This window comes from Pelodiscus sinensis, chromosome 2, assembly GCF_052426305.1.
Source record: "Pelodiscus sinensis isolate ZL-2025 chromosome 2, ASM5242630v1, whole genome shotgun sequence".
In the NCBI taxonomy this organism is placed as follows: domain Eukaryota; kingdom Metazoa; phylum Chordata; order Testudines; family Trionychidae; genus Pelodiscus; species Pelodiscus sinensis.
In genome coordinates this window covers 134,419,856-134,437,764 of record NC_143053.1, presented here as the reverse complement: position 1 = coordinate 134,437,764, position 17,909 = coordinate 134,419,856, and the positions used below count along the sequence as shown (strand labels likewise).

The 17,909-nt window shown below is 39.8% G+C and overlaps 1 protein-coding gene across 2 annotated transcripts in view; it reads left to right on the top strand.

The window, feature by feature from the left end:
- The window catches only part of TRIO (trio Rho guanine nucleotide exchange factor), a 414,034-nt gene that overhangs the window by 309,524 nt on the left and 86,601 nt on the right, over positions 1-17,909 (top strand). For both annotated transcript variants that reach the window (XM_006117079.5, XM_075921462.2), the window contains exon 34: positions 3,081-3,324. In XM_006117079.5, the coding sequence (XP_006117141.2) occupies positions 3,081-3,324 (244 nt within the window). The remainder of the gene's footprint in view (positions 1-3,080; positions 3,325-17,909) is intronic.

The following is a 17,909-nucleotide window of genomic DNA, read 5'->3' as shown; positions in this document are numbered from 1 at the left end:
CTAAAAGCTAATATAATGTAAAGGAAGAGAGGGGAGGGGAGGGGAGGAAGATATTTTTAGTGAGTGAGAAGGTAGCCTGTTCTGAAGCTATGCACCTTATCTTGAGACCTGGGACTGTCTTAAAAGATGAAATAGAAGCCGTGTGATTAATTTCCAGCCAAAATCCGGTGGGGGATAGTACAGGCTGATGTATTTTCCTTAATTATGAAAAACATAAGGCTTCTCTTTCCCTCCCAAGAAAAATCACTCATCACACACACACACGCATCCAGGATTAGTTAACAAGATTGGCAGGCAGTGGTCATGAGAAAACTTTGCAGTTCTACAGACTGACACTCACAGGTTATGTCCTGTGGATGTGTCAGAGATGGGGAAGGAAGGAGGGAATTAACCTGTGTCTCTGGTGTCATGAGTTGCTTGGTAAACACTTTTCAAATTCCTGTTTGGTGACAGAGCATTATCCTGGAGAAGAAAAGTTCTATCTTGCCTTTGAGCCCAAGAAATTTTATTAAAACAGCTTTATAAGTAACAATCCAGATGTGTATTTAGGTATGGTTCTAAAGACCACAGGGACTTACTGATATCAGGGTAGAAAAGAAATTTTAATTGTAGCAAAATTAGGCAAGCATGTTTCAAGGTTGTTAAATGTTTGTGTAATAACCTCTGCGGTTACATTTTCTAAAATAAGAATTATAAGGGAATATCTGTCTTTATTAATCTGAGTATAAACTGGAAGAACCATTCCCCCATGGTATTGCACAGTTGGCACCATGTAATAGGGGGTCTGTGTCTGAAATGTCTGATGTTTTCTACTAATGGAAGTTGCATAACATCAAATGAAAATTAAATCTGTTCTGTTCTAGTAGATGGTGTTATAATAGTGGTACTCATATACCAGGAGAAAAAAAAAAGTACAACTAGAATATTAGTGCTGTAGGATTACTATTAGAAATTAAAATCAACTTAAAGGTACATAAGGAAGTTGTGGTGCAACTAAGGAACTTAAATATGTTTATGTGCTTTTAGTTTATATTAAACAGGGTGATGCAGTAAAGCAGGGCTAATCAACTTTGGAAGCCCCATGGACCATAATCATGGCTCAACAAATAATGCAGTCTACTCGCCCGTGGCGAATAGATTGCAATCCGGAAAAGCCGCGTTCGGGCGATCTGCGCATGCGCAGAATAATCTATGCATGCGCAGATTGCTGGACAGAGCGGCTGGCGAGCAGGGCTTGCCGCGGTTCAGCGAGCCCTGGCCATAATGATACTCACAGTGCAGGCTGAGGGCCGCAACTTAACTGTGGTTGCATATACGTGCAAAAATATAGGCAGATATGCAAATAGCTTCTTTCATATTGACAGCATGAATACAAAGATTAAGGCAAGATTACACAACATGCAGGCCCTATGTAAGTCAGTTCTGCTGATATTAATAAAATGTAATAATTACAATTTCCACCCATATGACAGCGCTTTAATGAGCAATGACAGTCCAGGGATTTAATTACTGAAAGGCTTTTCAACAGAAGACCATTATATTGACTACTTTTTTGTTTTGGCTCCCACCTGCGGGTCACATGCTGAGCGTCGCGTAAACCCAAATCACACAGTGGGCCGCAAACAAACAGGCTGTGGGCTGCATGTGGCTTGCAGGCTGTGTGTTGAGTAGGCCTGCATAGTTAATCTGGATTAAAGTAATTTTCATGAAGTGCTTGGAAGGGGCGGGGGGAAACCAGTGAGGCATGCTGGGTTTTGCCAGCCCAGTTCATGTAGATCTGTATGAATCTGAAATCTTTTTTTGGTTGTTGGGTGGAGTTAGGAAGGAGAGAGTTAAAAATCTTGAAAAACAGCTATTTTGGGATCTGTATCACAAAAGGATTCTACAATAGTTGATTCTCTGAAGAACCAGTGTGTGATGATCCCTGTGCTTAAAAATGTGACCCATATATTCAGAGACTGCATATGAAGTGTTTAATTACTGGAGAACTTGGAGGGAGGTAGAGAGCCACCAGGCTCCCAGCCTCCACACTGCGGCTGACTCTGCCAGCTCCTGGCACCTGCACTGGGGCAGGAGCTGGTGCTGGCTCTGCTGGCTCCCAGCTTTCCGCCCTTGGCAGACTGCTTCCCGGGGATCTGGTTAACTGTTACCCAACTGCATACCTAGTCTGAGATGAGCCAGGAAAGCCTTCAGCCCCCTAAAACACTCTGTTGCAGTGGGAAGGTAAAATCCCTTCCTGGCTTTAATCTGTCTCTGTACTAAGCCCCGGGGCACTAATGCACAAAAGACTTATTGTGCAGATTTAAAAGAGAATTCTCTGAACTGTCATTCATGCTAAAATTCGACACTCTACGCGGAGGGCTCAACAAAGACTCTAGCTATCTTACCCATTACAAAGATAGCTTCCCCAATTATCACCTCTAATACCATTAGCTCACAGACATTTACCTCTTCTCCCCCCCACCCCCGCTTTCCCCTTCTGTTCTGAAATTTGATTTGTCCTTTTCATATGTGTTCATTTTTTTAAATTGTATCCTTTGGTATATATGGTTGTGAGTATTTTCTTCCTCTATTTGATCTGAGGAAGTGGGTCTGGCCCACGAAAGCTCATCACCTAATAAACCATCTTGTTAGTCTTTAAAGTGCTACATAGTCCTGTATTTTGTTTCAGCTACACCAGACTAACACGACTACATTTCTATCACTATTTGTGATGGCTAAGACACCTTTAGTTGTGAGTGTTTGTGCAGTTATTGCACTAATACTTGCAGGGCTCCACCTGAGCATGGTTTCAATGGAAGAAGAGAGGGGGTTTCCTTTCTGCCTTGTGTAGAGTGATGCGTCGTCTTTTTTTGTCTCAAGTTTTCTCAAGATACCTAGGAAGGAAGCTACTTCCAAAGGCAAGCCTAGCGGCTTCACAATATCATTCACAGATCTTGGAATCTTTCCAGACAGTGAATCGGAGGTGAAGGAGAGAGAAGGGTTTTATCTTGCCTGAAATCCTAAATAAGCAGTCATCCTTGTTTAAAAACAACTGCAGTGCATCAGCCATACATTCTTTATTTGCTCTCTTTCCACAGTTGTCAGGTGGCTGCGAATTAACTGTGGTCATCCATGACTTCACAGCATGCAACAGCAATGAGCTGACAATCCGCCGTGGTCAGACAGTGGAGGTTCTAGAGAGGCCACATGACAAGCCTGATTGGTGTCTGGTACGAACTACAGATCGATCCCCTGCTGCAGAAGGGCTTGTTCCCTGTGGGTCACTTTGCATTGCCCACTCTAGAAGCAGCATGGAGATGGAGGGTATATTTAACCACAAAGGTAAGTGAGAATGCGTTTTATGTTCCAATTGTAGGCCTCATTACAACACTTCCTTTCTTTTAGGGTTTGTTTGTTTGTTTGTTTGTCTGTTTGTTTGTTTGTTTGCAATGTGAATGTGATATTTCACTCTAGAAAAGAGAGTAATAACCTTTATTTTGTGTATTCTTGGATAAGTTTAATCGCTTCCCCCCAGGATGATTTTATACGTAATATCATTCTGGGAATGAATAATAACTTTACTTCTTGATTGGTGGTAATTGATTTCATCCCCAAATTAGGATGATACACAAAGTTTGTGCTCAGAAGCAAATAAGTGTATTGGAAAAGGCTGTTTGCTCATTTAAAAGAAGCTTTTTGAGTCTCTGGATTTAGAATACACAGTGAAATATAAGTTATGGGTCTAAATGCTTCATCACAGATGTGATAGAAATCTAGAGAGCTTCTACATTGATAATACTGTATTCTAAGCAGTAGACCTGGTGAGAAATCAATTGCAGGAAAAAATTGATTGAAATGGTGTACTGTGCTGTTGGAAAGCACTTTAATTTTTCTGACTTCATCTATTTTCCAGTCTTCTCTTCTCCTTCTGTGTCCCCTCCCCCTCACCCACCCACCCACTTGTGCAGCAATATGGTTAGCTGTAACAGGAAGGTCTTGGTGTTGCATACTTGGATGTGCAGTATGTGCAGCAGGATTTTTGTGTTTGAAGGATGATGTATGAGAGAAGTTTTTGTCTCTATAGGTTGATCAGGTCTTTTTGTCCTGTGGAATTCTGGATAAGAGAGTCTAGCAACCATTTGGATGATAAATTGATACTTTTTTTTGTTTCACTGGGCATTTCTTTCTTTAACTGGGAATGTGAAACCATAATAACGTGTCACTGTTGATGAAGTTGAACCTTTGAAACAAGAGAATTCTTACTGGCAAGGGCAGACTGGATTGGACAAAAGGAGAATTCCAGTACAGTATATGGTATGGGGAGTATTGAACTTGTTATAACGAGATTCATGAGGGATGGAATCTCTTGAATCAGAAAGCTACATTTTTGTTTGATAAATGAGATTACTCAGGATAATAGTCTGTGCCAATACATATTCCCCATTTTGAAGCTTTGTAATTGGTTTTTCCTGAAGTGTAGTACTTGAAATTCAATTAAGACACATTCAATCTTGATTATTTCAGATCAATTTTCCAATTTATCAAGGTAATTTTGAATTATAATTCTCTCTCTAAAGTGCTTGCAACTTCTCTTAGCTTGGTGCCATATACAAATTTGATTAGCATACTCCTCATTCCATTATGCAGGTCATTAATGAAATATCAAATAGTACCAGATTCAGTACTGACTTCTGTGGGACCCACCATATGGGACCTCAGCAAACCATTGATAACTTTTCTTTGAGTACAATCTTTCAACTAGTTTTGCACCCACTTGTAGCATTTTCCCTAGTTTTCTTCTGTGACTGTTATGCGGGACTGTCAAAAGCCTTGCTACAATCAAGTTATATCACATCTGATGTTTACCCACTACCGAATAGATGGGGAATCCTGTAAAAGAAAAAAAATAAGTTGGTTTGGCATTATCTGTTATTGACATGCCTATGCTTGCTAATTCTTATTATGCTATTATAGTCTAGGTGCTTACAAACTGATTATTTAATACTTTGTTAAACTGTCTTTCCAGGTATAAGAAGTTAGGTTTATTTCTCCCTGGGTCCTCTTTCTTCCCCTTTTTAAATATAGGTGCAATATTTGCCATCATCCTGTAGGGTCTCACCTCTTCTCAAAGATGATAGTTAATAATTTGAAGTTGGCTTTAGCTAGTTGCTTACATGCTCTAGGATGAATTTCCTTAGGCCCAGCTGATGTGAATTCATCTAACTTAACTCAGTGCTCTTTAACCTGTTCTTTCCTTATTCTGACTTGTACTCCCTCCCACTTTCTGTTAATATTAATTGTGTTATGTATCTAGTCACACAGGTTTAGGGAAGACTGAGAAAAATAGGTATTTCACATCTTAGCCTTTTTGTTCATTATTAGTTCTCTCTTCCCAATAAATAGGAGACTTTCATTTAACTCTGCCTTTTATATCCCTTACTGGTGTGACTCATTTTTTTTCCTTAACCTTTCTGGTTTTGGCCTTACTGCTTTCTGCTATTCTTGTGTATCACTCCTTAGCAATTTGTCCGTGTTTCCACATTTGATAGGATTCCTTTCTTGTTCTCAGGTCACTAAAGAGCTCCTGATGGAGCCATGTTACCTCTACAGTTTTTCCTCTCTTTTCTTTATGTTGGGATAGTTCATTGTTGGGCTTTAATATTGTCTCTTTTTGGAAAAACTGCCAATTCTCCTCAACTTTTTTCCCCCTTTTGTTTTCTTCTCATAGGAACTTACCTATCAATTCTGAATTTGCTAAAGTCTACTTGAGAAGTCCTTTGTCCCTATTCTGCTGCTCTCACTCCTTGCCTTTTCTGTAAAATAATAAAATCTGTCATTTCATGATTACTTTCACCCAGGTTGCGTTCCAACCTCAGACTGGCAACCAATTCCTCTCTGTTAGTCAGAATCAAGTCTAAATTGACCCTCTGAGTGCTTCCTCCACCTTCAGAAACAAGAATTTTTTTCTAGTACATTCTAAGAACTTATTGAACAGTTCACATTTTGCCATGTTTACTTTTCCAACAGATGTCTGGGTAGCCATCTCCAGTTACTGTTTTGTATACTTCTGCTATTGGTTCTAGAAATGCATCCTTGATGTATCGTGCAGCACTTCCCCTGAATGGAATTCCTGGACAGTCTAGATCCCTGTATACAAATAGCCATGAGATTTATCACTGCAAGTCTCCGATGCCAATTAATTGATACTTTAGTATGTATGCGACCTTTCGTTTGTCCTATTTATACCCCATAGTACTTGTGTTTGTGTATAGCTATCTGTGATATTGAGCAGATCCACACATACGCATTCATGCTGGTTTCCCTCTTCTTGCTCCTGTGTGACCCTGTTGTAATTTTCCATTTCTCCCCAACTTCCAGCCCTCTGTCAAAGTCACCTTTTTATGATAGCCTGTGGGATTTTGTGACCTGCTCCCTTTGAAGCTAGCTTAATGGCCTCCCTATAGTGTAGTGAGGCTGCCTTGGAGAATTAGATTCTTTCCATGGCCTTTGCCACAATGAGATATTGGGCAAGTCACTTAAACTACTTTCACAGGTGGTCAGCTACTTACTAATTAAGTGATAGAAATGTAGCCGTGTTAGTCTGGGGTAGTTGAAGCAAAATGCAGGACAATGTAGCACTTTAAAGACTAACAAGATGGTTTATTAGATGATGAGCTTTCGTGGGCCAGACCCGCTTCCACTATTTGATCTGAGGAAGTGGGTCTGGCCCACGAAAGCTCATCATCTAATAAACCATCTTGTTAGTCTTTAAAGTGCTACATTGTCCTGCATTTTGCTTCTACTAATTAAGTGTTCTTAATAGCCTGGGTGCCTGATGTGAGACTCCAAGCTCTGATTTACAGAAGTGTTTGGTGAGTCTCAGCTGTAACTGAAGCCAATAGGGGCTATGATTGGAACATATGAAGTGCTTTAAAGTGCTGAATTCTCTGAAAAAATCTGGTCCTATGTAGGTCAGATTGGGCACCCAAAATTAGGGGATACTTCAGCCTTACTGTCTCTGTATCTCAGTCATCCATCTGAAAAATGGGAATAATACCAGCCCAACAAGTGGAATATTGTGAAGCACACTGGTTTTGCAGTAATAGATAGCACAGGAAAGGCTTTGATACTAATTTTTTCAGCGCAAAGTTTAAATAGTTGGCAGTAAAGTCATCAGGCCGCACACTGAACAGGGATAAAACAAGACTTTGAATAGTTGCTTTTTCAGTGACCACCATCCATCCTGTGTACTGAATGAGGCAAGAATCATAGAAAAAATAGTGCAATCATGGATTGTATCATAATGCATATGCCCAAAGGGGCTGACTTTCAATCTACTATTCTTTTTTGACATGTTAAAACGCATGTTTGAAATTGTACTATTATTTTAATGTATTTTTTTTCTTGCATAATGCAAGAGCACAAATGGGTTGAGGTTTTCTTAAGCTTCATTTTCTCTTTTCCCCCAGTCGGTCTTTCTTCTACAAGATCATGACACAGCCTGAATATGAAACTTTATTTTCAATATTTTCTGAAATCAAGCCCAACATCTCCATGAAGACAGATTGTTAGAGTTCTTTTTGTTTCCTGCAGTCACAACTTTTCAGGAAGCACTGAAAAATAGGCCTTAACAGTTTCCTACTTTTTATGTGATAGTTGGACATTTATAGGATGTCTAAAAATTAAAATGTGCTTCAGAGATTTCACATAGCCTTTTCTCTTCTAATATAAATAGCTAATTCCTGTGTTGCATTTATTATATTTATATATTCATTCTTCAGGGGATTTCAGTGTCATCAAATATAAAAAGTCATGTTAGTTGTGGTTTAATTCTCAATTCACTATTGAAAATCTGAACTTCTGTGGTATTTGGAGAGCTAAAAGATTTAAGGAAAGCCTAGTGCTTGCAGCCAGTCTAAACACCCGTGGTGGTCAATCTACATTAAATAAAACACAGTACTGTGTCAAATTTTATTCAGGAGATATTAGAAAAAACTAGATGACCAAAACATTAAAACTACAGATTTGGGAGTTATCTGCACTGATGCCAGCTGTTGGCCTTGTTATTTTAAATAAAGCATGTTCATAATTACAATATTGAAATGTCAGTAATACTGGGTAGAAAGTAGAAGTTACAAGAAGACTCTTGAATTTAGGTAATATTTTTATTAAATGTGAAAACAGGGTTTGAAACACATTGCAAGGAAAGGAGATTTAATTCATATAGTGGATGTTCACTCACAAATGTTCTCTTTTAGAGACATCCAAGAGACAGCTTGATGCTCACTTTTTGCATACTGAAGCTATTTGTATAAGTTACTTATGCATTGCTATATGTTTGCTATGTTATTTACAAGTAAAACAAACACACACAAAAATAATAAAGGTTATACCTCTCTAGTCCTGCACCCTCAGCACCTGATTGTTCCAAACCAGAAAATTTGCCAAACTATGGGAAGACAATATTATGGAGCAGCATTACCAACATTTCCACTGCTTACAGGAGTCTTAAAAGACATTTAGGGGTAAATTTGAGTAATTAGCAGCACAGAACACTGAGAGCCAGGACCCGTGGCTGTAAACAAACTTCATGGAACTGTGGGAAACTTGGCCACACCCGTGATAAGTAGACATCCAGCTAACCAAAATCATGCCGGACCAGAGAGTGCCGGATTAGAGAGGTTCAACCTGTGCTCAAATCCCTTATCTATCTATATCTAAAAAGTGTGTGCATCTATCTATCTGTCCATGAATCCATCTGTCTGTGAGCCTATTTGTTCAAGAACTTCTAAATGGTAAAAGCAAGCAACATCTAATTTGCTATGCAGCTTCCTCTAATTCTAATTTAAAGCAAGGTCAAGGCCAGGGAAATGGGATGTGCCTGGAATGGGATTGTTTTCTTATCACATGGAAAAGTAGGGTGCTGATAGCAGACCGGACAGTTATACTGCATAGTGACCATTGTGGGGCAGCGAGTGTGGAGGACAGCTATATTGAAGAGTTACCAAAAGGAAGAAAGTGGCCAGGCCTTTGTGCTTCCCTAGCTCTTGGCTACAGTACCTGCCAAACCAGAGGAGCACTGCCAGGGACTGGGGCACCACTTAGGAGGACCAAGGAGCGACTGGCAGCTGCATCACTGTCCTCACTTGTAAGCAGCCCTGATGAGCCCCCTTTCCCTGGGTCCTGCACCCCATGCCCTGAGCTCCCCCGGCAAATACCTCCCAGTCCCCTGCTCTGAGCCTCCCATCCCTTGCTCTGACTCCTTCATCCCTACTCTGTACCCTGAGCCCATCCCACACATAACCCCCTGCCCTGACTCCTGCACCCCCTATACTGCCAACCTACTGCCCTGAAGGACCCAAACAGGTAAGTCTTCTAGTGATAGATAGATATATATATAGATATAGATATAGATAGATATATATAAATCAATTGGAGGAAAAAGACAATACATAAATGGACAGACTGGAAAAGAGGTAGTGAAATGATTGAATAATAGGTGGCCTAGGTTTATAAAGGGAAAATTACCCATTTAAAAATCACATTAATCTCTGAAAGGGTTTGAAACAGGTAAAATAGAGGTGTGGGAAATTAACCTTTTTACTTTGTGTGTTTAATAGCATTTGTCCCTATTCTGTTTCATTTTCCATATTGTTTGTGTACACCTTTCACACAGCAAATAATGTCTTTTAATAGTTAAATGTAATTATAAACACACACAAATTGAAAGGGAATTCAGGAGCAGAGCAGGGCTTGTAGTTGACTTTACTTTTACATGTTTAACTGGTTAGATTCCAAGTTGATATAGTCCCTTAAAGTTTGGTAAGATACGTGTGAGGATGCATTTGTGTTTTGTTGGCTCAAGGCTGTATTGCTGCATAACTGGTAAAAACTGTGCAGTTTCCTCAACTTGTTCATAGTGGAAAAGGCAGATGATAACATATCGCACAGGTTATGGAACTGCCAGTTGCAGGATTTTTGTTTTAATTCTTGCTTTGCATCATAGTGTAACCTGATGGTCATTCCTCTATTTGTAGGATATTTTCTGAATATAAGCAGCAACACTTTCTTTGGAGTTAAGAAAGGGGAAGAGTTGGAAAAATATTCCATGTTCAGTTCCATAGAGTAGTATAATGCAGTATAATCTCAAAACTTCTGAATTTCACCTGTAGACTCACTTGTGATTTGCACAGTTCTAATACATGGAGGGATAGCTATAAACTATAATTAATTAAGGTAAAATGACCAAGGGGTGAGCAAGGGCTTTCACAGCGGTGACAGGGGGAAAAAAAGAGAATGGCTTCTGTTTGGGCCATAGGAAACAGGACAACATGTAGGACAAGGAGCCTATCTCTAAGGGTACGGCTAGACTGCGGGGAGAGGGGGGGATTCAGGATACCAGAGGTATCCCGAAAAAACTATGCCGCATCCAGGGAACGCGTTTGCTCTTCCGCGCACTGCTTTTATTTATTTTTTTGCGGAAGAGCAAACACGCTCTTTCAGAAGCCCCTGTATTCCTCATTCCATAAGGAAGAAGGGGGCTTTCGAAAGAGGGTTTTTTTTCCAAAATTTGGCCCAGTCTAGACAGGTCAAATTTTGGAAAAGCCTCTTCCAACAAAAGTATCCAAAAAAGGATCTTTTTCCAATAGATCCTCGCTGTTTTGCCAAACCCTAACAGTGAAAATTGGAAGCCAGTGAGAGGGAATTCAAGAGGAGGGAGTGTAAATTAATAAAAACAGGAAAGTAAGATGACTTCAGCAATGTCATTTTATTTAGACTGAAATGGTAGGGAAAGATGAGGATAATGTTGTCAAAGTAATTAAGGTAAAGAAGACCAACGTATGAAACACATTTAGGGATAGAATTAATAAGAAGGAAATAACTAGTGACACACACAGATATGAGGGAGCGTAGCAAAAAAAATTGAATATGGGAAAAGGATAGTTACAAATATGAGACACCAATTTTCCAAATTTGGAAGAGAGGTCTTGTGATGGGTTTACCAAATTCTAGTGTACACTATTATTTCTTTGAAGGGTTTTAGTTCCATTTTTCTACCACATCCTACACACTACTTGAATCTTAACAGGTCCTAATACAGTTTTGGAAATTACATTTTTAATAGTTTGCTCTCTCTAGCAGAACTGTTTTCTAAATCACATAGTAGATTATTTTTTATTAGTTTCCTTTTCTCAAATTGTGTATATCTGTGACATTTCAAATTTTCTCAGAAGTATTAGCAGCCTTGATTTCTCCATTAACATATCTTTGAATCCGGAAAAGTTATATTTCAGTATTCAACCCATGAGATTAGTCAACTCTGTCTACAGTTTATAAATTGCCGGTCTGCATGGGTATTATAATGTGACTAAAAAGTTGGCTTCTAGACTTGAACAGCGACAATGAAACCTTCCTATCCTATATAAAGTTAAATAAAGTATTACATTTAAGACAAAGCAGCCTACAGAGAAGATACTGTTTATACTGCATTTGGTATATGCGTTAACATGCTTTTGGCATTAGGCAGCAGCCAATTTTTTAAATATTAGCTGGAAATCAGGATATAGAAAGCATCTGCTTCAGAACAGATGTATTTGCACAGCTGATCCTTTGGAGATATAAGCAACAATCCAACAATTCTGGCTGACTGCCTAGGATTTCCCCAGGGAATTAGTATTTTGTATATAATTAGCTTTATTCTCATGGCAATTTTATGAAAAAAATTTCAGCTGAATTCAGATGTAGGATAGGTTGTAGCCATAAAATTGGGGGGGGGGGGTTCGTGCGGAGGGAGGCTACAGATGTCCTCAGCTTATTGCATTGGAGACAGAAGTCCTAGAACATTGATTTCTATGGAAGTCTTTGCAGGTGCTGCACTCTGCATTAATTAAGGCTGCTAAGAAAAGAGGCTGTTGAAAGAAGTTCCATCTTTTTATATACACGCCTTCAATTTGCCTTGCAGTACAGCCCATCTGATCAGTCTTAGCAGATACTAAATTGGTGCTGCTACAGTAGGTCAGATAGCATTATAAATGAAACACTATTGCCACTTTTTAATTGAAGAGTTTGTGCTTCAGGTAGCCACTGAAATGTGCTGCTTTGAGCTTTCCAATATATGATTGAGCTTCTGATTTAGAGGATGCCTCACTGTTGTGATACACTCATTGCATTACTGTTCATTCAAAGTTTATTGGCATGATCAAAAAGTGGTGGTGCACAGAAAATTACTGCTTAATGAATGTATTAATATGAATAATGCCTAGAATGGAAGAAGCAATGAGGATAAGACCAATTGCATAAACAGACGTTGCTCGAGAGACCCTTCCCAGTCTTAAGGAAACTATCCTTACACCAAATTTCTGAAGATTTTAAGTATGCGCATGCTCTCTCTTGTTCTCGTCTTTTTGTAAAGAGCACAGTCACAGTAATTTATTTTTAGATGTGGTGAAAGTGTCATCACTCTTGTATAATTTTGATATAAACATGCCAGGGGAACCAAGGTGTCTGAAATAAAACTTAATTACCCTTAATAACTGAAGCACTTAATCTTCTGGCCCTTGGGGTATAAGTCAGTTTATAGTGTACTCTTATACAGTATACTAAATACAGTATAGCAGCACTGGAAACCTTGTATAAAAGACATAATCTTGAATTTGTTGCATTACTTTGATAAACATGCCAGTTCAGTACATCTCCACTTGTAATTCCCCTTTCAGTGTAGTACTCACTCTAGGCTTGAAGCTCCTGAGCCATTACCTAGTCATCTCTCCCTCTCTCCTTACTGGACTATTTCCGACTGTACAAGTCCTTGCCCATGCTGTGTTCTCCCTAGCAAAGTCGGACAGCTCAGAAGATGGGACACAGTGCAGTTGCTCTTTCTAAGCAAGCACATTTATTCTTAAGATGAAAAGCGTTATAGTGTAAAAAATAAAAGAATCAACATGCATGTCAGCAACCTTATCAGAGATTGCCCCAGCTCCCACAAGGTTTTTTTCCTGTGGTCACAAATTCATCACAGAACAAGAACCCTTGTTAATGAGTCAGTTATTCCTTAATACAGTTTGCCTTTGAACTGTCGTCGTGTAACAGGTGATGAGCAGAGTAAAGTTCTCCTCCTAAGGATAAAGCTTCAAAGCCTGAGTCATTATGTTGAAGTCTGAAGTTCCCTCCTCCACCCTGAGGCATTCAGGTGACAGGACAAGGGCTTGGAGGTGTGTGGGAGGGCTGAGGGCTAAGAGCTGGGTACAGGAGTCAGGGTTGGAAAGGTGAGGCGGGGTATATGGCGGGGGTTGTAGGAGGGAGGGCAGGAGGGGCTGAAGCTGCTTGCTGTTCCCCTTCGTGTCCCTGTCAGGGAGCGATAACAAAGTGCACAGTTTGTCTGCCCCCTGCCCTGCCCATTTTTCTAGCACAGCCAAAGTTTATGCTCTGGGGAGGCATCAGGTCGCTACATGGCATCTTGGCTTCCCTGGCCACCAGTGAGGGATGTGGCCGCAGCATGGCAGCCATGGCTCTCCTCATGGCCCAGAAGCCTCGGGCAGAAGGGGGAAGGGCCAAGGCTTGCCTTCCCCGGCTGGCCTTTTACCCGATGCCCATGTTAATGTGCATGTCTAACATCCATTTCTGGAGAGAGCACACTATGTCACAAGGTGGTCCATATACTGCTGTGTTACCCTCTGTGCCATGCAGATTTAGACACTTCTTATTAGGAGGGTTTATTGTCTAGAAGTTCAAAGAATACAGCTAAGAAGAAAAGGGTTAAGAAAAGTTGTTTTCAACTAACTTAAATACACTTGTAAAATCTGATACTGGCACAGTACGTGGTATTTATTTGCCATATGGTTATTTGTTATATTTTTAATTTCTGCAAAGTGTTGCCATTTGAGCTGTGCAGATCTTTAGAGTTCTGTTTATTATATTTGTCATCCGCTTTGGAACAGTTTGTCATATGGGAGAGTTTACTGCTTGAAACTATTAAGAGTAGGTTTAATCATGCAACTATAAGAAGCTACCAGACATGAATTCAGATTTTTATGAAAATGGTCTCATGCATGTTGGAACATTATGGGAAAGAGTAAATTAGCTAATTGGAATGTACCAGTGCCACTGAAATATGGCGTTGTTAGAGTTTCTAAAGATAAAAAGAACTCGTGGACCTATAGCTCTCTTAATAAAGCTAGACAATGGAAAGTAGTATAACATGTTTAGATCTGGATAGGAAACACTTCCAGTGTTTGGACCAATTCTGTATAAAGTCTTTAGAATTAGATGTAAAACTGATGTCCTGATGATTTGCATTTGTCGCAGTTTTCCATAGAACTTTTTTTGCAAGAGCTTTGGTATCCATGCCAAATTACATCTTAGAAAGATAATTAAATTCTGATGGTCTAAAAAAAAGTGTGTTTAAAGTGGCTGAAGTATTATTCCATTCTGACTCCTAATAGTGCTGTACAACAGCTAAACCAGATGCATTCCACCCCATAAGCAAGTGAAAGTAATTACTGTGTGTGCGTGTGTGTGTTTATACATAATGCAAATAGAATTGAATAATTCTTTGTATAAATATCTAATAATTTTGAAGAGTCAGTGATATTTTTGTTTGAGTAAAGCTCTCTGCTACCAATTTAAATGGCATAATTTTCCCTCTAGAGCATTTGAAAAGGTTGTGTGTAACTCTGGAACATAACTTCAGCTGCTGTCCAGCTGCTCCAGAGTCTCTGGCTAGGCAATCTACCTTGGCCCTATGCTCTGCCAGATAAGTTTCCCCCTTGCTCTTACACAGATTATGGAGCACACAACATGCTGCCACCACAAAGGGAATGTTGTGTTCGCTGAGGTCCAACTGAGTCAAGAGACCCTTCCCTTTAAACATTCAAGTGCACATTCCACCAGAATTCTGCACCTGCTCAGCCTGTTGTTGAAATCCTCCCTGCTGGGATCCAGGCTGCTCATGTTAGGGCTTCATGAGCCACAGGAGCACGGGGTAGGCTGGGTTGCCAAGGTTCACCATTGGCATTTCCACATCTCCTGTGGCAATGTTCCTGCGTGGGGGAAAACAGTTCAGGCATGCATCTTTCTGAAGAAGCAGGAGTTCCAAAAGATGCGGGCATCGGGCATCTTTCTCAACCATTCCACATCAATGTCGATGAAACAGCCCTTGTGATCCATTGGCTCCTGCAGCACCATGAGGAAGTTCCTCTTGCGGTTGATGTACTCCGAGGCAAGGTGATTGGGGGCCAAGATGTTGATGTGCGTTCCATGTATACCCCAACCGCAGTTAGGGAAGTCCATCATTGCCAACCCATCCACTATGATGTCCACATTTCCCAGGATCACAACCTTCTGTAGAGGGATCTTATTGATTACCTTGGCTATTTGTGTAACAGCCCCTCCCCCTGTAGATTTCCCCACTCCAAGCTGATTCACCACTGACCAGTAGCTGTCTGGGCATTGCAAGCTTCTGTAGGGCAACCACCACATGCTTCTCGGCAGTCAGAGCAGCTCTCATTTGGATAATCTGGTGCTTCCGGGCAGAGGCACGTTATTCGCAAAGTTCCAAGAACGTGGCCTTCCACATTCAGAAGTTCTGCAGCCTCTGCTGATCATCTCATGTCTGCATCACAGTGCGGTCCCACTAGTCTGAGCTTGTCTCATGGCATTGGAAACATCGTTCCACTGTGTCCATAGGATGGACTAGAGGCTGCACTAGCATCAGTGTCAGGCCTTGCATGAGCAGGGCCTCCATGCTACGCTGAGCTTTGTCCTCTTCGTGGAGCAGCAACATGTGTACTCTCTCCAGGTAGAGTGCCATAGGCTCCCCACGACATTCCCCTCATCACTGTGACCAAGTCTATTTCCAATTAAAATGTAACTATAGTACCGCTATGTCACTCAGTGTCACTTTTTAAATCTATTGACCTGATAAGTGAAAGTCAATGCTTAATCCAGTTGTTTTCTTTAGCACACTAATTTCTTTAGTTTTAAAGAATTGTGATGAAAATCTAAAAAGAAAAAAAACCTAGGGACTTACTTGTTGCAAAACTCTATTTTAAAATAATAAAACAGTTGAGAGAGAAACTTTTGGGATAAGAATTTTGACTAATGGTAAAATTAGTCTACAGCACTTCATTAGGAGGGCAAAAGCATTCCTCACTTTGAACAACTCCTTTTTTTGGCACTCTCCCGTGGAGAAAGGAAGCTGTTTCTTTCCCCTTTGTTAAGCAATGTATGTTTGAGGAATAACATTCCTTTCAGTCATCCAAGGGAGTTTCAGTGTTTGAATTATCTGAAGCAGGTTTTGTTGTGGTTTTGCTGACAGTGACTGGAATCCTTCAAGCTGAACTGGCATTTGGCAGTGGTGACTGTGCTTAGAAGTCAAGAGTTTTCCCAAGTCTTATCTAGTTAAATGCAAGACAGGGATTCTGAAGCATTTAGTGTTTCTATGAAAGTTTGCTTCATTCATACTTGAGAGTAGTATACAAGCTCCATTAACTTTTAAAATCTAAATTAGTCAGAAAATCAGTTACTAGCATAGTACTGTGCTATCATGATTGCACCTGTATTATTGCAGACTTTTGCCATGCTTCTTGCATGCCTTGTATGATCATAGAGATGAAAAACAAGATAGCATCCATTGTTTGTGGATGCTGTCTTTTGAAAAAGCAGATCGCTTCTTTGATGCGCTTTGGTAGTGTGGGCGCTGTCTTTCAGAAGAAGTTTTTCCAGAAGATCTCGTCCGGAAAAGTCTCTTCCAAAAGAAGCCTACAGTCTAGACATAGCCTCAGTGAGTTGGTGGCCATTCTTTTTTTACAATTTAGAAATTGAAATATTCTCATTGAAGAAGACAAATAGGAGTTTAAAAGAAACCTTTTTAAGGTCTGACTGGGAGCCATTCTCAACAATGAGAATGAAACAAAAAAAATTCCCTTCCATCAGTTTTCAGTTTAACCTTGTTTTCCATTTTGAGTAATTAAAAATAAATACATAAAAAGAGATGGTGCATGTTTGGCTTTTTGTGAAAATAGTCATAATATGTTTAAAGATGGATATGTAAAAGGATGTCCCAAAGAAGTGACATTTACACCATTCCCCCAAAATGCAGCTTCTGATTTTACCTGACAAAAAGTTCTTTCCATTTGGCAGTCCCAAAAGGGAGGAACAGGATGTGTTGAATACATTTTGAAAGCAGCAGTGTTCTCATCATTCCGTTCTTGTGATCTGCATGGTGTTATCTATCGGATAGAAGAGCAGAGGGAAGTTTTTTGAACAGGGCTATCTTTGTGTCTGGAACCTAAGAAACCATGTCTTAGTGGCTGCAGCTGTGCTGGAAACTGTAGACACATTCTACAAAGAGGAAAAAAAACAACAATTAGACTCCTTTCACAATTTCTATTTTAATGTTAAGTTAAATGTACCTGAAAAGAATCCACCTTTAGCTTTATTTATTGAACTACTCTTGATTTCCACGATAGATTTGTGGTATTTTTGGGAGGATGTAGAGAGGAGAGTCTAAATTGGCAGAGTGGCAACAAAGAATGAATTATATGGGATCATAAGCAAATGCTGTTTGTTACTTTAATGGGAAATGCATATTATAAATAAAAGTCCTACTAGTTTGTGTAATATGAGATTTTAATCCAAGAGTTTAATAGTTGCAGCTTCATATGTCTGATCTGTAGTTTTTAGGCCTGGGTGGTCTTCTGTCTTCTGTCCAGTATGATATTGCACAATTCTAAATATTTATCTTCTCCCTCATGCAAAAACATGGATCAGAATTCTGATGCTGAAACACTGAAATAAAGTATTTGCCTTTATTAAGATAGCTTTAAAAATGACATTTTCAAAACATGGCATTTAGGTGCTAGAAAAACTGAATAATTCACTCCTAATGTAACTTGAAATAAAGACCTGGTTTCTAAGAAGTAAAACTG